The sequence below is a fragment of the Rissa tridactyla genome, chromosome 5, assembly GCF_028500815.1.
Source record: "Rissa tridactyla isolate bRisTri1 chromosome 5, bRisTri1.patW.cur.20221130, whole genome shotgun sequence".
Lineage (NCBI taxonomy): Eukaryota > Metazoa > Chordata > Aves > Charadriiformes > Laridae > Rissa > Rissa tridactyla.
Genome location: NC_071470.1, coordinates 1789083 through 1814537, shown reverse-complemented (window position 1 = coordinate 1814537; position 25455 = coordinate 1789083). Strand labels below are relative to the sequence as shown.

The window sequence follows — 25455 nt, the reverse complement described above, 5'->3', positions numbered from 1 at the left end:
TCTGCCCAGTGGCCGAGGAATGACTCTCGCGCTTGGAAGTGCTGTCCCAGGCACGAGGTCACATAACTGCTTATTAAAGGGGAACTCCGAGCTTGAGCATGAGCTAAATTTTGCCTTGCTTTTCAGATCCTGATGTGTACAACAGGGAAAGAACTGTTCTGCAGTGCCTTGTTTCTTATATCAAAATGCTCTTTGCTACCACCGGGGAATACTGGCCTTTTGATCTGATTCTGTAGGGAATGTTGTTGTTATTCTGTTACCTAGTATGGCGTTTTACCTCAGGCATTGCCTTCAGCTCTTTCAAAAACTGCAGCTGATCAGCTAGAAATTCCCCAACAACGATTTAAAAACAAGACGATTGTGTTTCCTTTTTCATTCGTGCAAATTTAAGGGCAAAAGACTACCACATGAGGATGATTTATTTTGACAATTTATACCAGATTACCCTCTAGCCTCCCAGCTCAAATCCCGGATCTTTTCTTGAGTTTCTTCACCTCACTGAAGAAGCATGCTGCATTTACATCGATCGCACCTTCTGTGTTCACCATGGCTTTTTGTTCAACGCCTTTTTGTTCAGAACTGTCGCATCAATACGTCTGGCTTCTTTAATAGGCAACCCTTCAGTCCCTTTGGTTGTGGGCTGGGATACCTTCACCCCAAAACATACCTTCTGGCACCAAACATCCCACAAAGAAAGACCCCCCTGACTTCCACAGAGAGGGTCACTGCTTGAAATGTTCATTGTGAACATTTTCTCAAGCATCAAGAACTGTGTTTGCAATATTAGACAGTTTAGTTCCTGTTGTTTTCTGTACAGTTCTGCAAGGTCTCGGAGGTTATCTGTCCTTTGTCCTAGCTTAGAGAATGTGCTTTTGTAAGCAAGTGGATTTGGCTAGAGATGTAAAGCTGAACTCAATTCAGACTTTTTTTAGGAACATAGGGTATATATGATTTTTAAATTCTTATCCATTGCATATGAAATCTGTATTCTCAACAGAGTAATGCCAGCCTGTCAAAGTAGTGACTAAATTTGTATTAACGGAAAGTTTAAATTCCATAAAAAATGGGTCACAAAATTAATTTTTTCAGACCAAATCATTCCTTTGATTTGTATAAGAACAGCGTAAGCATGAAGAAGAGTTTTCAGTTACACCATTCGCCAGTGATTTTGTAGATGTTCTTAATGATAATTTGGTTTATTTAGGATTTCTATTTCCTGAAACATTTTTATAATTGTGGTTGTTATTTTCATTTCACAATTAGAGGGTGGTGCATGTATTTACTTTGACTTGACAGCATGCAATTACATGATGCAGTGCGTACGATTACAATTGTGTCAAAACCAGGAAAAGAGTAGCAAGGTTAAAAGAGTTAGAGGACCACATCTTTTTAGGCCCTTTTCATGATCCCATCCACAGGATTAAAAAGCAGAGGCATATGGTGCTCAAGCTACAACCAAATAAAGTTCAATATGGGTTTTGTAGCAAAATTTAAAGACTAATATTGTCAGATACGGATATTGTCTTGAACACACATAAATTTCGGTGAGGTCTGTCAGGTTTTGGGGGAATTTTTTTCCCTTGTGTTGCTGCTTCCTGATGAAAGGAAGGAAGTAGCAACCGATGCATCAGTGTTTCGGCTGCTGAACGCTCAGAAATGCCAGGTTGCTAGAAGAGCAAATAATATGACTTGCTTTGGGTTTTAGAGCTACATCATCCACCTGGAAAAGAGGTCTACATGCATTTTAGGAAATTTCTCATTTGTCATGATAAATTTTATTATCTCACACTGGCTATGAATTTTTATTGTCATGTTTGAAAAGCTCAGCAGAAGCTTCTCAGGCCTGCCCATTCATGACATTGTGCTTTTCCGTAGACGCTCTTGGGAGAGCGTTGTTCTGTTACAAATGCACCACTTAATAACTGTTCTTCTAGGGCCTGTTCTCCTTACCATATGTTTTTATGTATTTGATCTGAGAGGCCATACCACCCTACAGACAGTTGTTGGCATGGTAAGTGATGAGTTGTACTCTGCCAACATCATCTCTGTACAGCAGTGCTCTTCTCATGGGACTGCAGAGCCTGGCAGATGCTGTTTTTTACAAAAGAGACTATGGGGAACCTGTCACTGGAGGCAGCAGCAGCAACGAAGCATCTAATGTCTCTGCTCTTCTCCAAGCACAACCGTGGCCAGCATCCACACACGTTATATGTTCAAGTTCATGGCTCCAGGGTGTTTACAATGATATTTTTGCTGCCTCTGAAAAGACTTGCTGAAGTCTGTTGAGCCATGCTGCTGGAATGAGCTGATGAAATCCTGGGAAGCAACAGTAAATGTTATATTCGGATCGCTAGCAGACACAGTGATTGCCTCCTTTTCTCCTGAAGAAACCCTCTGGGGCATATTTGCTCTGTGATTGTTTTTAATTTGCTTTATCATACCTAATGTTCCCACTCTTTCGGGATCCCAGCCAAAACATCTGCACAGCTGGCAAATGGCCATTGTGCCATTCAATAGGGTTGGGTTCAAAAGCTGACAGAATTTAACAATTACAAGTGGAGGTGGTCTCTACCAAGAAATATGTCACATGATCTACTAGCAGGGAACTCCTACAGCTAGGTGCTGTGAAAATAAACCACATTCTTGCCAGAATTGAAAGCAGACCACTGTTACAGAATGAATTGGTAATCTCTGGGAAATGGCCTGCAACTGCTGAGACTTTGGAGAAGTTACCTCAGGTGATCCTAGACTGATAGGAGATGCTCCTCTTCTCCCACAACATCAACGTTCTCAAAGTGACAGGCTGCGCCTCAAGGTCAGAGTTTGGCTTAGGCTAATTCATATTCATTAATTCTTGGGATTCATGTTGCAAAACTTCCGATTAGCTGTTCCACTTAGCAAACTTCCAGAAGTAGAGGAGTTCTTTCTGTTTCTCCTTCTGAAGTACTGCTCGGAGGAAAGCTGCCCATGAAGAGCCTGTACTGCTGTTCCTAGAACCAGAAACACAGCTTGTGGCTTTGGGAACTGCGAGGTTGCCAGGTCAAGCAGCAATATTGCATTATCAGAGAGAGTTCTGTCTATTCCTTGAGACTAGGAAAATTAATAGCTCCCAATCCTCTTTTTCATCATTCAGAAAGTATACTTATGTAGGCAATCAGCCTGCTCTTCTAGAGAGCCTTCTCCAGTGACTGCTGCTTGTACTTCTGTTCCTCTGGGCAGCCCCTTCCCTTGCAGGACTATAAACAGGCACAGTTTCAAATGGACAAACTTAAAACCACAGTAAGGGACAGGCTTCAAGTTTTATCGCAGTTTGCTGCAGAGAACCACGTGTGTTATCAGTGTGAACTCCCTCAGTCAACAGACACGGGCAGCAACACGTAACAGAAGCAGAACTTCCTGAAATCAAACCAAAATGAAACAGCAAAACCATAATGGTACCAAAACGGCAACAGCTTTTGCAATTAGCTTGAGCATGATACTGGAAATTTTTCTGAAGCCCATACAAATTACTTGGTTTCGGCTTACCAGTGTTTTCTGTGGAAAAATGCCATTCATGAAAAATTTGGACCAACATTGGTGAAAACTTCTTGCAAAGTGCAGAATAGATTCATAAAATCTCAGAGATGTGATCTTCGGAGTATTCTCTGACCACCTGAAAAATCTATCCTCTATTCTGGCGTGATACAATGGTGTTAGGAATTAGGAACAAACCGAGGAGCTAAAACCCTGCTAAAGACACATGAGTGAACAGTCACTTGATTGTACTTGTGCAGTGAAGTGTCTATATAGCAACAGTTGGCATACAGTCTGTATATTGGCATACAGACTCCACAGCTAAATTACCAGCCAGTAATGAATCCATTAAGTAAACTGAAATGAATAACAGACTGTCATGTGCCAGAGGCAACATTTTTTTAAAATCTTCCATCTTCCAAATACAAATACAATATCTTCTTGGAGTCATCCTGAGGTAATAATTCATTTCATACTCTGTAGCTGTAAACATCCTGGTATGACAGACAAAATATTTAAATTATTTTTGGTTTATCACCTTATCATTCCATGGCTAGGATGCCTTTAGCATGAGTTGCTCTGAGGTGAGAGAGCACTAGGCTTAATCTAAAATTACTTCACAATGGATTTAGAATTAATCATTCATGTGATCTCAAACACTTCATGTTACCATGAACTCATTAACTCTTTATCTCCACCCACGCGTATGTATGACACACCTACACATGCACATATATGCTCTGTCACCTCATCAGAATTCTTGGACCTCAGCATTGTTAAGACTATCAACAGGATATGACAGTCTTTATGCCACGGAGGAACTCGTCTACCTGCAGGAAATCTCCACTTGTTGCATTAGGGGAGACTTGTGTCTCAGGGTAACGTTCATGGTTATGTTTTCTACTGCTGCACCTGAAAATCTGGATTTCTTGAATGGCCTGTGTCACACCTGTCAATGAGCGTCTAAGATTCCTTAAAGCATCTAAAATGATGTCGATGTTTATGTTTAAGCAGCGGATTCCTTCTCATTAGTGCCTCTAAAGTGAACTAAACTGTTGTATTGGGTTTGGATGGCAAGATTTTGGTAGCAGAGGGGCTACAAGGGTAGCTTCTTTGAGAAGCTGCTAGAAGCTTCCCCTGTGTCCAACAGAGCCAATGCCAGACAGCTCCAAGATAGACCCACCGCTGGCCAAGGTCAAGCCCATCAGCAATGGTGGGAGCCCCTCTGGGGTAACATAGTTAAGAAGGGAAGAAAAGGTTGCCGAACAGCGGCAATTGCAGCCAGAGAGAGGAGTGAGACTTTGTGAGAGCAACAACCCTGCAGACACCAAGGTCATTGAAGAAGGAGGGGGAGGAAGTGCTCCAGGAGCCAGAGCAGAGATTCCCCTGCAGTCCATGATGAAGACCATGATGAGGCAGGCTGTCCCCTGCAGCCCGTGGATGTCCACAGCAGAGCAGAGATCCACCTGCAGCCCATGGAGGTCCATGGTGGAGCAGACGTCAACCTGCAGCCCATGGAGGACCTGCTGGAGCAGGTGGATGTCTGAAGGAGGCTGTGACCCCTTGCAGAGCCCTCACTGGAACAGGATCCTGGCAGCAGCTGTGGACCCATGGAGAGAGAAGCCCACACTGGAGCAGATTTGTTGGCAGGATTTGTGACCCCATGGAGGACCTATGTTGGAGCCGTCTGCTCCTGAAGGACTGCACCCCACAGGAAGGACCCATGTTGGAGAAGCTCACAGACAACTGTCTCCCATAGGAGGGACCCCACACTGAAGTAGGGGAAGAGTGTGAGGAGCCCACCCCTGAGGAGGGAGGAGTAGCAGAGACAACTTCTGATGGACTGACCACAACCCCCATTCCCCGTCCCACTGCACCGCTCGGCTGGAGGAGGTAGAGAAATTGGGAGTGCAGTTGAGCCCAGGAAGAAGGGAGGGGTGAGGGGAAGGGGTTTTAAGATTTGGTTTTATTCCTTATTACCTCATTTGATCCATAATAAGTTACATTCATTTTCCCTAAGCCGAGTCCGTTTTGCCCATGATGATACTGGGTGAATGATCTCCCTGTCCTTACCTCAGCCCACAAGCCTTTCGATATAATTTCTCTCCCCCATCCTGCTGAGGAGAGGAGTGCTAGACCGGCTTTGGTGGGCTCCTGATGTCCTGCCAGGGTCAATCCGCCCTGAGGGTATATTACAGAGTAAAGTGTGGGTCAAAGATTGAGTTCAGTACTTGACCTTTGAGCAATAACTATTGTGATGCTTTTTGTCAAGAATTCTTAGGGAACAGAAGATCGTACCAGAATAGCCACTCTTCAAAAGTCAGGATATTGGCCTTCTTTAATAGTGCGTCTAGACAAAACCCATGCCATGCTTCCTGCTGTCTCTGAACTAAAGGAAAAAAATAGTCATAAGGGGTAAATCTGCATTTTTGTTGACTATTGTTTATTTACCAGTGACTGTACTAAAGACACTGTCTAAACACACAAACAAAGTTCTTACAATTTGAATATGAAGTTGATGTTTTCTGACATATTTGGATAGTCTAATTTCTTAAACATCTGGGAATAAGATGGGTCTGTTTTTCTTTGGAAATTTGGAAGAAACAAAAGTTTAGTTGCATCTTCTCTATCACAGGATACTCCATCTGTATTTCACCTTTATGATTTACTAAATTGTGGTTACCACATACTGTGTGTTTATTTCCTTTTCTCATTTTCTGGCTCTTTCTCTCTAGTTCTGGTTTTCTTATTCTACATTAATTGTGACTCCATGTGCCTTTCATAATTACAGCATTGAAAATTCAGTTGGATTCCATGACCAAAAAATGCTATCTGATTCCAGAAAAACAAACAGAGAACAGTTGTCTCAAAGTAGGCTGATACTCAGCTGTATTTATTTACGTCTTTTTTTCCCCCAAAAAAACCCTTTTTAAACACCAGTCACAACCAGTTAACGTCATGATAACTGACGGCTACTGCGGATACAACTTGTAGGTTAAATGAACAAGCCCAAATAAGAATTCAATAGCCTCATAGATCTGTCTACTTCTGCATCTCTCCCTCCTGTTTCATTTTGTGCTCTTCCTGAAGACTCTGTTAGCAAGGTCTATATGCAATAATTAATCCCCAGTTATGACAAGATGGATTTTCTAATTGGAGTTGATAATGTCAGGATTTCTTTTGTTGCCCACAGGCTGAGAAAGCAGCCTTGGCAAGGAATGATTTAGTTTAGAGTTTAAATGAATTATGTTGGTATATAATTTAACTTAAAAGCTTAAAAACAAATAAACAACAAAAATATCTCATGTAAGCCTGGCCGTTTCTGCAGCTACATAAAATAACTATTTAGTTTAAAATACACACGCATACTTCATGAGTCACTGCTTACAGTGACCTAGTTTGCAAAGAGGGGCAGTCCCCCACACCAAACCAGTATCGCCATACAGCCCCACAGCCTGGTGGTTGGGACACTTTCTAGGGAGACGTGGATTTCAGTTCATTCATTTTGTGGAAAGCCTTGAGCCCCTTGGCCTCGTATTCTATGGGAACGCTCTAATCATTCAGGTTCAGAGGACAAACCAGAGGACAGGTCATCTCTCCCACCTACCCTGTAAAATATAAAGAAAGTGGCCAAAACAACCATATTTTGTCTGAAGTTGATGTGAAGCAAGACAGGTAAATACTTGGCCAGAGAAATGCTGATTTTCGAGCTACCGATTGGGTTTAAGCTTCAAACAATGACCTGTCTTAATCCAAACAAGATGTCAGCCACTGAAGGGGAGAGTGGAATCCCCTGCATTAGAGTTTTACTGCCAAAACTTTAGTCCCTAAGGGTGTTCAGCAGGGTTTTCAGGAATCACAGCCTTGGATTTAGATGCTTGAACCATCTACAGAGCCACTTTTGGGGCTATAATATTTTTATGGATCTTGGCCTGAAACTCCCTGCGCCTTGATTTAAAGTAGAATAATTCTAGTCCTACGTGAAGCTGTAGAGGTCTACTATGGGAAGGGTACTACTAGCTTTGACCCCCACACTGCCTGCGGTCAGGCAGGCCAGGAGTTACTGGACTGTATCAGGTACCATGAGGACTTCTTCCTCACTAATAGTAGTGGTTGGAAGGTGTAGGGCAAAGGCTAGTATAGGCACATCTCTGATTGTTTAGGCTAATTATTTGTTCTCAGAGCAACAGAACCAAGCTATGCAATGATTTTGTGCAATAAATTCAAAGCGTTAAGCAAAGCGTTTCCCCAGTTGCTGATATTTTCTCCAACTTTGCTGATTTCTCCGTTTCTCTCTCCCTTTTGACTTTGCTACTGTGTTAGCTCTGCCTGTTTAGTCATACACCAAAGTGAATCAGCATGAAATAATCCGTGTGTTTTAGCTTCACTGGATTACATTTAGTCATGCAATATTTGATTTGTCTTGATTCCTAGATTCCTAGTGTATGATTTTGAATTCGCACATAGTTACTCTCTAAATTTTTGGACATCTTTGCTGGCTGTTGAGACATCCTGCCTTGAACTCTCTGCTCCAGATGCCAGATGTGGTTAGAAACTTTGAGCTAGAGCCCAGAAACTAAAAAAAGGCAAAACAGATATGGAAAAAGAACCGATAGCTGTGCCAAGATCCACCCTCACTTTTCATGTGCAGAAGGTACGCTGAAAACTTCGAGCAAACAAATGCTCCATCCACAGGCCCAGGGCTCCACAAAAGTGACCGCAGAAAAGTGACCTCAGAAAAATTCCCCAAAGGAAACCTGCAGGCTCCAGCCCGGCAGAGCACTTTGCACGTAATACCCACCTCTGATACAACATCGACAGAGACCACATTTGTGCCTTATACCCGGGAAGTCCCTACATAACTGATTTCAAGAGAACATATTTCTATCGTAAAAGAGACAAACATGAATTTAATAGAAAGGAATAACCAGATTTACTTGTAAAAAAATCCAAAATAAATAAATAACTATATTCAGGAATAGACCATCCAATGATAATAAGAGGCACTGCTCCTTTTGTGAAGAACCCTCGTTCTTTTATACAATTCAAGTGGGTCAATAGGCATTAATAGAGGCAGAGAATATTTTCAGCATATTTTTATGGCCTCGTAATTCTATAATTTGTGAAAATAACACATCTATGAAAGTGCTCTTCTTTTCATCCTCTATAAAATACTGGCTGGCTGTTGTTTTAAACCATATTATAAACTCTGTGGTGGAATTGTCTTTACTGTGTGGGATCATGATCACACCAGATCCTCAGTCCTTAGAAGCGTAAGAGCTACTAAATGCCTCCGGCTTGTCTGCAATTAATTTAGAAATACACAGAAACTGGACTTGACCTTAATCTCACTAAACCCAGGAGGAGAAAGAACAAAAACTCTTACTGTAAAACTGTTAAAACTATCCCATAACATAATTTCTTCCTTCTCATTTAAGCAAGAATATTTTTTTTAAGTTACAGAATCAGATAAGTTCATTAAAAGGCACTTTGAGATACATATATATGCTTTTCTTGGCACTGAACTCTATCAGCCCCGCCTAATGTCACCTAAGCCAGGAAGAAAAACATAAACTCATTCTGTAAATATTGTTGCCCTTTTGCCAGGTTGTACCAGTTTGGGGAGTTTGTAATGGGCTAATTTATCTTTCAAATAGAAGTAAGTGACACGGAGAACCGGACTATTTCCTAGATATAGAAAGGTATGCAGGATACATATATACGTACACACATGTAAATAGATTTTGATTATTGAATGCATATTGATAGAGAAGGACAGAATGTAACATACCTAAATGAGGTTAAAAAATTCAAACATTCTTCCAAAAAAATCTGTTTTCTCTTGAAATATGTTCTGAAAAATGCATGGAATAGATTTAGGTAACTTAGTAAACATAGTACTGCCATAATACCAAAAACATGACTGTACTCGTTCTGAACAAAGTTCCACATATTCTAAAATCCCGCCTTTCACAGTAACCAAACAAAACAGAACATGTACATATATATATTGCAATTCTTCTGCATTTTGCTTCAGTGATGGTAATTTGGTGTCTAATTAACCTGAATTTCGTTGATCATTTTTTGAACCCATCTAAAATTACATCACGACATCCTATGGCAATGAGTCACACAGTATTGTGCGTGTTGTAGTGATTCCATCCCCATTAACATCTGCCTTTTAAATCACCAAATATTCCTTTCTGATTAGACACTGATGCTGATAAGGGGCACTGGAGCCCAATGAACGGACACCCAGAGCACAGGGCTCAGACCCACGCGACGTTTAACGTTCTTACTCATAAACTCTAAGCAGCTCAGCAGAAAAGTTTCCCCTTTAGATCACCCACCTCATTCCCCCCATGAACTCCATAGAAATCTTCTGTATGGAAAGCCTCACTCAAGTGAATCAACCAGCTGGGACTGGGTGCCTCGTATCTTGGCATTGCATCGCTTACTTGGAGGTGGTTGAATAACCATCCTGTATTTTGGTCATTAACTGTAGATTTATACATGTGATACATATTTCTGCGTAACAATGCCAACTGGCATCATGAGCCTGAGAAAAAGTTTTGTCGATGTGGACTTCTTTAATTTCACTGATGGATTATGAGTATCTTCAGATCACCAGAACACTTTAATTAAACTCTGTTGAAGACTGCTGCTGCAATACTCTAAATTACCTTATAGATTTTGCTGTCTCAGCTGCTTAGAAATGTATTACGTAGTTCTTTGCATCTAGGCTGCGATACACAAGCCAACGCAAAATTTCCCTCCAAAACTGGGAGGATGATGCTTTTATCATATCCTGATATATCTAATAAACATTCGTACAGCACACGCCTCATGATCTTGTGGGAGCTTCAAGATTTAAAGCAAACGAAAAGGCAATAATTGGAAGACATTAAAAGTTATGGGGGGATTGAATTTTCACTTTACTGAAAGAGCGGTCAGGCACTGGAACAGCCTGCCCAGGGAGGGGGTTGAGTCACCATCCCTAGAGGTGTTTAAGAAACGTCCAGATGTGGCACTTCAGGGCATGCTCTAGTGGCAGAGATTGTAGGGGGTTTTTTTGTGTGTGTGTACGGTTGGACTTGATGATCTCAAAGGTCCTTTCCAACCATGAAGATTCTATGATTCTATGATCCTGTGAACGGAAGGTTTCGCTCATGGGAATGCAGTCTGATAATATGATCTTTATTTGTTCTCCAGGCAGGCAATCCGTCCAAATGTATTTGTCTAATAAGCCTGGCTGAGAATTGGAAGTTGAATTTTATTTCAAATTGTCACCTCCCACAGCTACTTTTATCATTATGAAGGAAAGGAATTCATAGTCAGCAAATTTCACAATTATTCGTGGAATAAGAAATTGGAAATTCTGGGGAAAAAAAACTGCAAGGAAATTGAAACATATCAAGAAATATTACAGATAACAGAAACTGCACTGTGGCATAACACAACTAATAGAATATAAAAGCCCAAATAAACAATAACAAAATAAATTCAGAATCTAACATGTTCTTTTCGCCAAAAGAAATATTATCCTTACTAATAAAACAAGAACAGGGTTGTTCTAATGATTTTTTTCTTTGAAACTTGTCAAAATAAATGTGGCTCCATAAGATATCTAGGCTTTCCTATACTGAGACACTGAACGTCCCTACTTAGAGAGAACGGGGACTTGGTGTGGTACCGGGAGTAAGAAAGGGGGAATGATCCAGTTTAATTAACTTCACATTTACAAAAATACTCAGGTTCTTACCAGGACTCATTCTGGTCTTACGTGGTTCACAGATTTTGGTAGAGTATTTCCCTGTGTTCACTCTCAAATTCTTATTTTGGATATTTAAGTTCTCAGTTTCCAGGATTTTTTTTCACTTTTCTTTTTAGAAAACTAAGAAGTGACCCTTCGCATCTCAGACATTATGCTGGTATTCAGTAGTGTTACAGGGCACGCGATAATTCAAATAGAAGCAATATTTCTCTGTCACCTTATAAAGCATTTCACAAAATTAGAAAAAGTCATTTAATAGTGTAATGCTAAGGTTCTGACAATCACCATTCCAAGAAATGAAATTCAGTCACGTAAGGATGAAGGCCCAGATCCGCAAAAAGATGTCTGCATCCCAGTAGTTATGCATATGCTTCATGTATACAGAGCTGTTAACTCCATCAACAGGCGCATTATAAAATGCAGGAGGGAAATGCGGTACCCCAACAAACAGTCCGCCTGCCTTGACACAAGGTTGCTCAGCTTTTCTATGTTCAAAGGCAGTGAGTAGGACCCAATAAGAGGAAGGTATTTGCTGCCTTTGTATTTCGCTTTGTGCCTGGCCTAATGAAATGCCACCATTGCCCTGTGTCACGGGACTGTTGGAGGCACTTCAGCCCTAAAGTGGCTTAAATTGAGGTGGGTAAGTGACACCCCTCGAAAGACAGGGATGTGGATTGGAACCTTCCCCTCTCCCTGAGAGGAAAAAGAACAGAACCACCGATTAGGCAAATATTTTGCCATGGAACTATTTCGAAAAGTAGGAGTTGCACAACAACAAAATCCAGCGAGAGAGGCGTTGCTTGGTACCATGTTCAAAGCCCAAATCAGTATCTGTGCCCACTGCGGACACCCCAGCATACAGGCAGTATGGAGACTGGAAGATTTTACACAAGTGGGTTTATGCACGTACTAGACAAAGATTAACACACAGTTTACACATTAACACTGTCAGTGGGAGCACTGTCCTGGTAAGAACAAAACCATCCCAGGGAGCAGCCGCTGAGCACACGTCTGAAAACCCCTGAAGTCCATTTGCAGACGATGCTCTGCGTGACAAGGCCAAAGCACAGGAAGGGCACGCAGCTGAGGGGGACAGGCTGGACCTTGCTATGTTTACATCTACAAAAGGTCACAAGAATTAGGAATTTTTTTTAATCACCTTGTCCTATGCTGCATTCACAGTTTGCATATAGCAGATAACATATTTAATCCATAAAACATGACTAGCAATGTCCTCACCTGGTCATGTATGTCCATCTTCTCCAAGGCAACCACTGCTTCGCAGTCTCAGTGTTGATATAGTCCTTACTTAATCCCACCATCAAAACAAAGGTTGTTGGGTTTAAGTGGAATATCCCTGTGTTAAACTAATTTAAACATCTTTATGTACATTAGGACAAGAGGAAACAGTCTCCAGTTGCACAAGGGGAGGTTTACATTGGATATTAGGAAAAATGTTTACACTGAAATGGTTACTAAGCATTGGAAGAGGCTGCCCAGGGAAGTAGTTGAGGCACCATCCCTGGAGGTATTTAAAAGCTGGCTAGGCGTGGTGCTTAGAGATATGGTTTAGTGATGGTTTCTGTCAGAGTTAGGTTGATGGTTGGACTCGATGATCTGAAAGGTCCCTTCCAACCTGGGCAATTCTATGATTCTATGATTAGTTCCATCTTCACCTTGTCTATGTCTTTATTTTTTTTTTTTTTTATTTTAATCCTCAATCTTCTAACACGCTCCTACATATGCAGTTTTAGCACTAAACATCATCTTCAAAATGTTAAATTAAAGGAAAGGTTCAGGAAATGGAATAGTATTGCATCACACATTTTATCCCCAAAAGAGAGCTTCCTGATTTATTTGTTCAGACTCATCCAGATTTCTCAATGCTGCAGTGAAATAATAACCAAAACAAAGCAGAACTGGAAAGTAGAAAATAATTATCAATGGTGTATTAGAAAATAAAACATTTTTGCTAGATTTAATAAATACAAAAAAAAATTGAGTTAGCTGTCATAAAACACAGGGAAAATCACAGAGAAAATATCCTTTGTACGATGTTATTTATGGTCACTGTAGAGTCTTTTCACACAGCTGCTTAAGCGTGGGAGGACAAAACTCAGATTGGGGCTCAGAGGGAGGAAGGAGAAGGAAAGCAGAGCCTCTACTTTGCAGAAAATGTAATGATGCATTCATTGTTCCAAAACAATGGGATGAAGTGGACTATGAAACTTCCAAGGCTCCCCTTCCCTTCCCCTTCATCTTCCCCTTCCCTTCCCTTCCCTTCCCTTCCCTTCCCTTCCCTTCCCTTCCCTTCCCTTCCCTTCCCTTCCCTTGCCCTTGCCTTCCCCTTCCCCTTCCCTTCCCTTCCCTTCCCTTCCCTTCCCTGCCCTGCCCTTCCCTGCCCTTGCCCTTGCCTTCATCTTCCCCTTCCCCTTCCCCTTCCCCTTCCCCTTCCCCTTCCCCTTCCCCTTCCCCTTCCCCTTCCCCTTCCCCAGGCTGAACCAAACAAATCTTACTAGCCTCATTTATTACTTAACTTGCTTAACCCGAAGTTTTCCAATTTGAAGAAAACATCTCACATGAAAATTCCTTAATTTTGGACTTGGTAGAATTATGAAGACTTTTAAGTGAACTCATTCAAATGAGAAAGGTGAGGCAACTTCTCACATTGTGCTACCGACTCTGTTTATAGTTACCCACATCATGATTTCTAAGCAAGCGGGTTTTGTTCCCTTTCATGAAGAGTTATAATTGTGAAAGTTAAAAATAAAATAATTTTTTAAAAACACTAAATTTGAAGAAAAGAGTATGTGCACTGCAGTAATTTCAGTGCATGAACAAAACCAAATATTTTCTGGAAACCTTTTTTATTGTCCCTAGTTCATAGCCAAACGTGACCCTTAATCTTTTCATACCGTTCTTTTCATGAATGTGTATATTTGAGATGAAATAAGGCTAAACTATTTTTGCAGCCAGCTGCTGTCTGCTTTACCTCAAGATGGAATTAATCCAATAATTATTTTTTTAAAAAAATCTGTATTATAACTACTATTTGGAATATATGCAAACATCAAAAACACTGTCTCAGCTATTTTTTGGTCAGAAACTGTCTGGCCCAGCTCCCACCGAGGCACAGTCTGTGCGAGGGGCATCTCTGGACAATATGAGCATGGCAAAGCACGGTGAGGACACCTCAATGGAGCTCTGGCAGGGTTTCTTCACCGTCGTAATCGATCGGGGGTAAGTGCGTTGCTTTGCTGAACACCTTCAGTTGCGGTGATGCACGCTCAAAAGTTCCTTGCACGGTTGTATCACGTCAGTAACAGCCACTTTCCGAAGAAGGTGGCAAGGTCATCTGCTTTCCTTCTCTCTTTCTGCAATGTGATCCCAGGTTGCTCTGCAGATGTGAATGCATAATGTAGGGAGAAATCAGTTGTGCTTGTTTATAGCATATTTATGGCCTTAACTCTTTTGTACACTGGAAGCACGTACAGTCTAACCATACCTATATTCATATTAATCATTAAACAAAAATCAAAAAGTATTTACATGTATTCTAATCTACCAGGTGGTGATTTAGCTTGATAACATTACAAGTGCTGTGGAAACTGTCCTTACAATATTGACAGAATGAGAGAGTTGGGGTTGTTCAGTCTGGAGAAAAGAAGGCTCCTGAGGAGACCTTAGAGTGGCCTACCAGTATCTTAAGGGGGCTACAAGAAAGCTGGGGAGGGACTTTTTAGGATGTCGGGTAATGGTAGGACTAGAGGGAATGGATTAAAACTAGAGATGGGTCAATTCAGACTGGACGTTAGGAAGGAATTCTTCACCATGAGGGTGGTGAGACACTGGCACAGGTTGCCCAGAGAGGGGGCGGAAGGCCCATCCCTGGAAGTTTTTAAGACCAGGCTGGACGGGGCTCTGAGCAACCTGATCTAGTGGGAGATGTCCCTGCCCATGGCAGGGGGTTGGAACCAGATGATCTTTAAGGTCCCTTCCAACCCTAACGATTCTATGATTCTATGATTCTGTTCACAGAATCACAACATGTTGGGTTGGCAGGGACATCTAGAGATCATCAAGTTCCAACCCCTCTGCCCAAAGCAGGGTCACCAAGACCAGGTTGTCAAATCTGCATCCATTTATAAATTTTGGCTATATTCGAAGATGGAGACTCCACAAGCTCTCTAGGCAACATGCTCCAGTGCTGAACCACACTCACAGGAAAAAAATAAAGCGGGGTTTTGGTGTTTAAGTAGGATTTCCCAAATTTCAATTTTTGCCCATTGCCAATTTCCCTGTCACTGGGCACCACTGGCTTTGGCTGTGTCACCTGTACACCCTTCTATCAGGCAGTTACACAGATTGGTGAGATCCCCCTCAGCCTTCTCCTCTCCAGGCTGAGTGGTCCCAGCTCTTGCAGCCTCTCCTCATATGTTAGAGGCTCCAGTCCCTTCATCACCTTGGTGGCTCTTTGCTGAACCCGATCCAGCACTTCCATGTCTCCCCAGCACTGGGGAACCTCTCCCACCTCTCCCACCAGATGCAGAACTGGACCTGTCCCACCAGACGCACCTCCTGGGGCTGAGCAGAGGGGAAGGACCAGCCCCTCGATCTGCTGGTGATGCTCTGCCCAGTGTAGCCCAGGAGGGCTTTTTATCCACAATTATTGAAGTCATTGGGAAAAAAAGCTTCACAGTCAACTGCAATGGAACTTTATGTTGGTTTGAATCTGTTCTTAGATCTCAAATAAATTGCCCGATTTACTTCAGACTACAGTCACAATGATGCGTTGTGCAGCTCCCTTTGCATGTGACATTCTAAAATTCCAGATCCTGATTTATTACACAATAATTCTTTATTAGGATTTCTATTAAAAATGACATACTGATGACCTTATTGAATACCTACGTATGTTACCACATTTGATGTGGCTGTGGATTTTGTTTTTACGTGATTTCTAAAATGTCTTGGAAGGTTTATTTATACAGCTTCACATGAAAACTTTTGCAATACATTATAAGGTCATCATCCCAGCAAAACTACGTCAGAGGGTTTTGAGCTTCATAACATAGTCAAAGATATATTTTTCCAGTAGCAAGAAAGGCTTTCCGATGTCTTTAAATCTGAAAATGGAGGTTTATTTCTGCATGTTTGGATAGCAGAAATAAAAAACGGCAGAGGGATATCCAGTTATTTATATCTATTTATATCTATAGAGGAATGTACTTATTAGATAGATTCCCAGGTATCCACGAATGCAATGGCCAATTTGAACTTTGTTCAATAATTTCAGTTTCTTCCTATTGGTCATATAAAGTACCCACTATGACACAAACAGCAACTAATTTGTAGGTCTCAGCAAATGAATTCAGCACATGCAGGGGATGCCTGAGCTCCACGTAGGTTTGTACTAAGTATTTCAGTTAGAGCTTTTTTTGGACAGAAGAGTGAGCGTGGCTGCATTCATAAAAAATAAAGGTGTTTATACCGGCATAACGTGCTCCATTTACCAAGCTGCAGAGATGAGCTCCTTAAAACCCTGAGTGTTCCTTCGTGAGTCAAGATTCATCTGAGGGTCTCGGCTAGAAAGCCCATAATACATTATTCTCAATTGACTAGCAAATACAATTTATTTTACAGTTGTAAACATTCTAAATGATCAGAAAGAATATCCAGTAATTGACTCTAAACTACTAATAGTTAAAATACTTCACAAACAGGCTACTGGCTTAAATTGTATGTATTAGCTATGGTCTGCCCTTTGACGTAGAGCTGATTTATTACACATTTCTATAGGGTTTTTTTTTAAATAACTGCTGTTATTTTTAATACCTACATTCAAGGTTACATTGACCATGCCTGAAATAGGAATTTATGGGCTGTTTTTGTATTTTCACCAACTAACGTCAGCAGTTACATTAAGAACTCGATTCTGGTAGTTTTATATAATTCTGTTGTTGTTGTTACTCAGTTTCTGATTCCATTTCATGTATTTCATAAAACTAAGCATAAAAAATAATCTAAAAGCATGAGCTTCCTATAAGCAAGCGTGCCATGGTGTTGACATTTGAGATTTTCAACTCATTTCTTAATTTCATCTTAAGTGATAAGTGTCATTTCTAGTAAGCGCATCACTCACCAGTTCTTTTGCTTCCTGTTTCATACATTTTCTTTGAAATTTGGTTCACTTTTCCATGTTATTTCCAAATGTTACCGCATCATTCTTCTGTTGTGGTACATTACAAGTATTCTGTAGCACTTGGTTTTTGTAGCCCTTTGGTTACCCAGGTTTTTACACTCAAAACCGTTGTGGAAGATCTCTGACTTCCCTAAAACATACAAATAACAATCACTCTGCAGCATAAAATACTCTGCCCACCTCAAAAAAGCACTGTATAAGATATTTTTTTTCCTAAAACAGAACACTCAGAAACTGACGTACCAAGACAGCGATTGAATGTAGAGAAAAAAAAAAGGAGGGAGCCAAAACATTAGCTTGAAAGACAATCTCTACAGAAGTTCGGAGAGCAGAAGGAGGAGGATTCATGGGATTCACGGCTCCCTGTTAATTCATTGTTTTTCAAAGTTGGAATGAATTAATTTTTTTTGTGATTTCTCTCTTTTTTTTTAGGTTCTTTGCTTTTTAGAAGTTAAAACCTAATCAAAACCATATTCCGCCTCTCTTCAACTGCGTATTAGTCAAAGAAAGCACAATTGTAGTATTTATGATATTAGTCCAAGAAAGCACAATAGTAGTATTTATCAAATAAGATAATTAATAGGACTCCAGCACTTCAACAAATATCAAAAAGCCTGCATTTTATCTGTGTAGGAAGTAGACAGTAATTCAGTCGTGCTAGAATTACGCAGTTAAGAAACACAAGTTACTTTACTGGGTCTGATTTTAATTGATCGCACTAGTTTTAAGGAGCCTTTTCCAGGTTGGGTGCAAGCCCGCAACAATTTCTTCCCAAATGTAGAGATATTTGCATTGCTCAACGCGTTGATAATCAAACGACTCGGGCAGAGAGTCCTTCGCACAGCGCGGTGCCAAAGCTGCAAGAGGCATGGGAGGGGTTCACATATTTTTGTTTTGCGTTTACTGCCAGCTGCCGTACTGCTGCGGTGTTTAAAGCCAGTGCCAAATACAGGGTTTTAAGGGTTCTCCTGTAATTATATCAGATAGAGAAAGGGCAGGGCGTGCTTTAAGGCTGAACCCTTCCTTATTCATTTAGAGCCTGGCTCCAGCCTCCAGGAGCTGAACACCTTGTAGAGCTTCCCGACAAGGCCCTGCTGCCCTGGCCGGGCACAGTCACGCTCATCTGCTCCTCTGCCAGTGGACTACTGGTTTTTTAAAAATGTGTTATTGGCTCCCGGGCATGGAAATAACCCCACATTCCCCAAGTTATCTGGTGACTTTTAAAAAAGTGATTTAAGTAACAATACTCATATCCTCATTGAGCACTGTGCTCCCTTAATTGCTTGGGGTTGTTTGCTAGCTTTGTTTTGTTTCTTTAAAGGCATTAAGTATCTAAGGTGAAACCTGGCAGCTGAATTCTCCCCAGTTATTTGGCCTATATGCAGGACAATGGATTAAAAAACTTACCATTGTGATGCCATAGAAACAGGCTGTTGTAATGTTGAGCACGAGAGCAGGGTTTTGATGAAGGAAGAGCACGCCGGAGAGCCAGGAAGCCTCTCAGACCAGATCTCCAAGGCTGGATTCCTAAATCCCCTTGCCCTCAGCTTCCCAGGCAGCTATTTCCTACCCCCTCTCCACTGGGCATTTTCCACTAAATTTTCTTCACTCCAAAACCTTTCTTTCAGTCATAGTAGGTGTTTCCACCAGCTTCACGTCACAAGCAAAGCGACGGGAAGCTCTCTAACTCTCAAATCCCTTCCTCTCCAGTGTCAGCCAAAGGAATCTAAAATCCAGCCATCGCCTCTCTTCCCCCTCGTGTCCCGTAACACCCTCCCATGGGCGCTGACAAACCCTTCACCAAAACCGCGTGTTTTCTAGGCATCCGTACACCTCAGGAAATTGCACCATACACGTTTCTCATTCCCTTTTTGAATGTCTCCAGTGACTTCCCTTTTCCATTTTATAAAGCAAAGTGATCTCCTCTTCACTTTATGGTCCTCCTCACACTACTAACCCAAGCCTTTTTCTTCTCATCCACTGCTATAGCATTAAATTCATTTTCTATTCTCTTGGTACTACTAACTTCAGTTGCTATTTCTCATATTTCCAAAAAAACCATTGTGCTTTCTCCTATCCTGCCTGCTATTTTTGAAAATACAGACAACCACAGAGCTCTTTGTTTTAGTGTCTTCCCCCAGATCTCACCATGGAAGTCTTGACATCCTCAACAACTCACATAGTATGAGCTCCAGTAATAGATTTTTCATAACTATTTTCTTATAACTCTAACTATCCTCTGCTTTGATGTTTCCTTTGTTCTCGTATTTTCCTCAAGTACATGACATTTTTGTGCACGCACTGCTGTTGTCCTGGATGAGCAAAATAATCTGGTCGCTGACCCAGCATGGGCCGATATGATGTGGTGCTGTAAAAATGCATCTTGGCAAATCTCTGAGCCTGTTGTTCATTCAGCGTCTTGCCCTCTAAGTTAGTTTGACATTTCTGGCAGCCAGTCTATCTGGCTTGAATTATTTTGTATACACAGCTAGGTATAATATCTGAAATAAAGCATAGCTGCATAACCTCGTCTTCTTCTGCAGTAATTGCTGCCTTTCTAATTTAGTGCATACAGAGGGATCATACAGAAATCACATTATGGAAAAAACTCTTGGACATGAAAAACTGTCTTATACTTAATGAACACTTCAGTTTCTCGTTAAGGAGGGTTTGGTCCCACCACATTACGTATGCGACCTGAAATCTGTCTCTTAATTACCCCATGCAAAGGTAGACATTCGGGGCATTTCTCCAGCTGTGTTTTCCACCCCTTCTTCTCATCAGAAATTGGGGAAATGCACTAAAACACTGCCCAAAGTGCACAGGTTGCGGTGACTGCCTTTGGAAGCCCTCCGAAATGCCTTGCCTGATAGTCCCTTCACAGGTGTGACATCGCTAATTTAGTTTTCATCACAACTCGGACAGCACCATGCAGAGAACGAAGAGATGGTAACAGAAATGAGGCCTGGGCTGCTTTTTGAAAAACTCCATTTGAAGGAACAGGGTGACACATGTCACAGAGAGATCACATTCCTGCCTCCTTTTCAGAAACAGATTAAAACCACCTGGAGACTCCACGCTTTGATGCCACTCTGGTCTGTGTAACAGCATAAGCCATGGGCCATGGAAAAGAATCAATGTAAGGGGAGGGATATGGAAGAGGAAGCACCACGGCCGGAAAAGGAACGCAAAAAAAGACATTGCATTGCTAGCCAAAAGGTCTACTAGAAAACAGTAAATGAAATCACGTCCTGCACACAAATGCCATGCAAACGTTAACGTCCGTTCGGCATTGCACTGTTCGCCCGGGGAGCGTGCGTGAAAGGTTTAATCTGAACAGCTTCAGCGCCTTCAGCGTTATTTCTTAGCTTTGAACAGAAAGCGCAGATTGCCTGTATGGAATTATTTGTCTCTCAAAGCACCCAAGTCAAACGTTCATGGAGTCACTCAGTATCTTTTCATATCTGTGATTTCAGATAATAGCTGTTTGGGATGTTTTGAGTCTAGCTAATGTATTGGATGACAAACCCCTGGGGCAAGCGCTAGTGCACCTTTTGGTGAAAAATCGTAAATGTGGTATGATTTGGTTTGACTCTACCATTGAAGAATGCAGCTCTGAGGAGAAGGACCTGGGGGTCCTGGTAGACAGCAAATTATCCATGAGCCAGCAGTGTGCCCTTGTCGCCAAGAAGGCCAATGGCATCCTGGGCTGCATAGGGAAGACTGTGGCCAGTAGGTCGAGGGAGGTCATTCTCCCCCTCTACTCTGCACTGGTGAGGCCACAACTGGAGTACTGTGTCCAGTTCTGGGCTCCCCAGTTCAAGAGGGACAGGGAACTACTGGAGCGAGTCCAGCGAAGGGCAACCAAGACGATTGTGGGACTGGAGCACCTCCCTTATGAGGAAAGGCTGAAAGAGCTGGGACTCTTTAGCCTGGAGAAGAGAAGGTTGAGGGGGGACCTGATTAATGTTTACAAGTACCTAAAGGGTGGGTTTAAGGAGGACGGAGCCAGGCTCTTTTCAATGGTTCCCAGCGACAGGACAAGGGGCAATGGGCACAAGCTAGAACATAGGAAGTTCTGATCAAATACACGGAAAAACTTCTTTACAGTGAGGGTGACAGAGCACTGGAACAGGCTGCCCAGGCAGGTGGTGGAGTCCCCTTCTCTGGAGATTTTCAAGACCCGCCTGGATGCAGCCCTGAGGGATGTGCTTTAGGCAATCCTGCTCTAGCAGGGGAGTTGGACTAGATGATCTCTAGAGGTCCCTTCCAACTCTGAAGATTCCGTGATTCCGTGATTCTGTGAATAATGCAACATCACATTTTGTTATCTCACGTTTTCTTAAATAAGCGTATCGGCTTCTCACGCATGGGATAAAGTACCCAAAGCATACTCTCGGTCTTCTGCAGGCTGGCCGCTTCGGAAGACAGAGCCTTTATAGCATGTTACTGCCCCTTGTGACGGCTCTTCCAACTGTATACGTGAAGTCAGGTACTGGTTTTTCTTAAGGATAGATTATCTGAAAAGGTTGACCACTGAAACATTAAAAAGCAGAAGTCCTCATGCTTCTATGAAAGCTTTCATGGAAATTGAAGGCAAGGTTCAAAAACTGTCAAGTTATGAAATATTTTTTCCCCCGTGATTCGTAGCTGCCCCCTCAAGTTTCGGCAAGAAGGCTGAGGTGCTAACTCTGGATATCTAACGGGGGAAGTGTCTACAGAGAGCTTCTTCCTCTGGGCAACATCTTACCCTTTGTGCAGTTTATCACAGCTCAGGGTGGGAAAGGGCTTATGTTGTGAGAAGCTCTTACGGGTACCTGCAGTGCGTTGGTGACAAATCCCGTGGGCTTCCAAGGAGCCAAGCACACGCATCCCTGAGAGCCGAGCTGTCTCTGCTGGCCCCGGGGGTAAATCCCACAACAATCCTGCCACTGCTTCCTCCTGCCTTTGGAGGACCATCACGTGCTGTGCTACCAAGGAAGACTGTTACAAATATTTTTTGCCAAGGTTATGGATATCAACATGGAGCCTTTTTTTGCCGTCTTGCTAGACTTGCCATTTAGATTCTTGAATGGAATAACGGAGAGAGTCCATCCAGCCAACAAAACCAGTGTGAGAACCCCTGGGTTAGTTTATCACAATACTTTTAAATGGTCCCTCTCTGGACCCTCACTCCTCTGTCACCCCCCGCGCACCGCAGATCTTAAGCCCGAGCGAGTCTTCTCCTTCCCTTGCAATTAAATCCAGATCCCTGTTTGCAGGCTCATAGCGTTGCTGACTCCCTCCCTGACAGAGTGATTTAAACTGTGACCACAGGAGATGCCCAAAATTATGGAATTTGTCCCAAAATTCCTTCACGTGAGAAAGCATGTAATGTAGGGAATCAGGAAAGGGGTGCAACGTTAAGCAAAGTACTTTATAACCTGGAGAGCACGAGAGCATTGGCTTGTTTGGGTAGAGTTAGTTACAAAAGTGAGATCTATGTCTGTAATTTTGATGTTCCTCTTTCTCGTCAGGCGGAGCCGGGGAAGTCCGTTCCTCGGACACAGTGGTGAATGCTGAGCACTGGAGCCATACTCTTCACCCTGATTTTTCCCTTAACAATCCTGCGATCGAACACGCTCTTCCCTGCTCCCTCCGCATAGGTTTCATCCCATGCTGCATTCCACCAAGCCGATCTGCGGGACACAGACTTCTAAGAGTTGTTTTATGGAAAGAGCGTGTGCACTCAGATCTTAGAGTGTTCCAGTGTCTCCGGAGAGTCCAGATTGTTCTTGACATTTATGCCGAGTTATCAACAATTTAGAAAACAGTTGCCAAAGGTCATTCCGACTACAGCTGTTTGGAAACGCAGAGGGGTTTATTGATCTTTTCCCTTGCGTAGCGCTTTCAAAAAAATATTAATACGTTGTGGAAATGAAGACCGTGACGGACGCTGATCATGACTTGGCCAAAGGTTGGGGGCAGGGGGGTTTGTCAGGGATGAGGGTGAAAGACTCCGCTCTAACGCTGCTGTCAGGGCCCTGTGTGGTAACACTGATCTCAGCGCGTGCCTTTGACCTGGCACCGTGTTTGTCTCCCAACAAATGAGGGAAGCTGGCTCAGCTGGTTGGGAAAGAGCTCCTGAGGCACGGTGGCACTGATTTCACAGCTCCCCAGCCATCTGGAGCCCTCCCAGAAATACAGGTATCGCATTCAAACAAATCACTCATCCCAGAGGCCAGCTCTGACTGCTTTTATGAAGCACCGTGAATCATGATCTTTAGGAAAACTAAATGGCTGCCGTCCAATTTAGCAGCTGGATTATATTAGTTCACATTTTTAAGGACAAAGGTTATAATAACAAGATCTCATGTTACTCAATTTACTCAATTAAGTAACATAGTTACCTTAATGGTTCTGTAACAGTTCGCTGGTGTCAGGAGCAATATAGTTTGTTTCTTCTGGGTAATACAAAAGAAGGGAATTCCATAGAAGGCGGCAGCCTGGTCAAAAACAGGCAGCTGGGGTAAGAAAAGGAGCAAAAATAGGCCCCCTGCTGCCGAGAAACAAGGCAAAACGACAACAGCTACTAATGAAAGAGATGAAGTCTGAGTCAGAGAACTTCAGGGCCTTGACAGCACAAGCAAAAAGTTTAAACCTGACACACCAGCAAAAGAAAACAGAGAACCCAAAAGACAAGTGTCTCCTAACACACAGGCGCACGTACACAACGTACACAGGGTTATAGAGCTTAGGACTGGGACGGTGGGTCTTTCCCGTCTACCCAACACTCCCCAACGTGGTATTTTCTATGGGATAACGTTTGTGAATCTCTAGCAACAGGCTAACGAGCAAGAAAATTGACTTGAGCTGTTAGATCGCCGAGGTTGCTCTTATTTCTATTGTATGGTGATATATATCTTAGTATTGATAAATTTTAGTTTCATACAATTCAGGCGATATTGCAGAATTTGGCTTGTAAACTGTAAAAGCAGTTAAATGTTCCTTAAGGTACAAGCTATGCTACCCACAGACCTGAAAATTTCTAGAAAGCAGGTATCGTGATATGTCGAACGTCCACAATGTTTCATGACAGCTTTTCTATACAAATAAAACCCCTCGCTGGTAGCCCGCGGGGGGAGAAGGCTGGTGGGGCATTCTGAAGGGTGAAAAACAGGGGAAAAAAAAAATAAATAAAAGGCTCAGCGTTTTTTCTTTTAGAAACCGAACTTTCTTTCAATCCCTCACCCTGCCGCTCGGTGCCAACCGCAGCCTCCCGAGCTGCCAGGAGCCCTTCCCAAACCTTCCAGCGGCTTCTCACGCCATCCCTGGGGGCACAAAGGCTGTGTCCCCCCCTCGGAGGGGACCCCGGGCTGCACCAGGCCCCCTTCCCTCCCCGGGGGGAGCCGCCCCGAGGGGTGAGGAGAGGATGGAGCTGCTCTGCCCCATCCCGGGGTTCATCCCGGCACCGGGGAGGGCGCGATCCTGCCCGGCCCCCCCGCCTCGCTCCCCCCGCCCGGGCGGCTCCCGGCCCGAGGAGGAGGAGAAGGAGGAGGGAAAGAGGGAGGGAGGGAGAGAAGGAGGGAGGGAACCGGGCAGGTGACACCGCGCTCGGTCGCTCCGGCTCGGCGGCGGCGCGGCCACCATGCACGTCAATGGGAAGGTGGCCCTGGTGACCGGCGGGGCTCAGGGCATCGGACGGGCGTTCGCCCAGGCGCTGCTGGGCAAGGGAGCCAAGGTGAGCCCCGGGAAGGGCCGGCTCCCCACTCCTCTTCCCCCGCACCGGCCGGGACCGGGCTCCGTCCGTCCCTCCGTCCGTCCGCCTCAGCCTCTCCCTCCCTCCCCGCCCAGGTCGCGCTGCTGGACCGCAACGCGGAGGCCGGGCAGCAGAGCAAGGCGGCCCTGGACGAGCAGTTCGAGGCGCAGAGGACGCTCTTCATCCCCTGCGACGTGACCGAGCCCGAGCAGCTGAAAGGTGCGAGCG

The 25455-nt window shown here is 43.2% G+C and overlaps 1 protein-coding gene and 1 long non-coding RNA gene across 4 annotated transcripts in view; one reads left to right on the top strand and one right to left on the bottom strand.

Annotated features, from left to right (window-relative positions):
* Positions 1-13870: 13870 nt before the first annotated feature.
* LOC128910270 (uncharacterized) lies at positions 13871-21078 on the bottom strand. The gene is made up of 3 exons (XR_008466670.1): positions 18897-21078; positions 17430-17619; positions 13871-14684 (listed from the first exon to the last, which is right to left on the bottom strand). It is a non-coding gene; the product is annotated as an uncharacterized LOC128910270 (long non-coding RNA).
* Positions 21079-25059: 3981 nt separating this feature from the next.
* HPGD (15-hydroxyprostaglandin dehydrogenase) overlaps positions 25060-25455 on the top strand; it is a 29449-nt gene continuing 29053 nt past the window's right edge. For all 3 annotated transcript variants that reach the window (XR_008466667.1, XM_054203267.1, XM_054203268.1), the window contains exons 1-2: positions 25060-25209; positions 25323-25446. Coding sequence is in view for 2 of the 3 variants with exons in the window: in XM_054203267.1 (XP_054059242.1) it covers positions 25117-25209; positions 25323-25446 (217 nt within the window). In the remaining variant the exon portion in view is untranslated. The remainder of the gene's footprint in view (positions 25210-25322; positions 25447-25455) is intronic.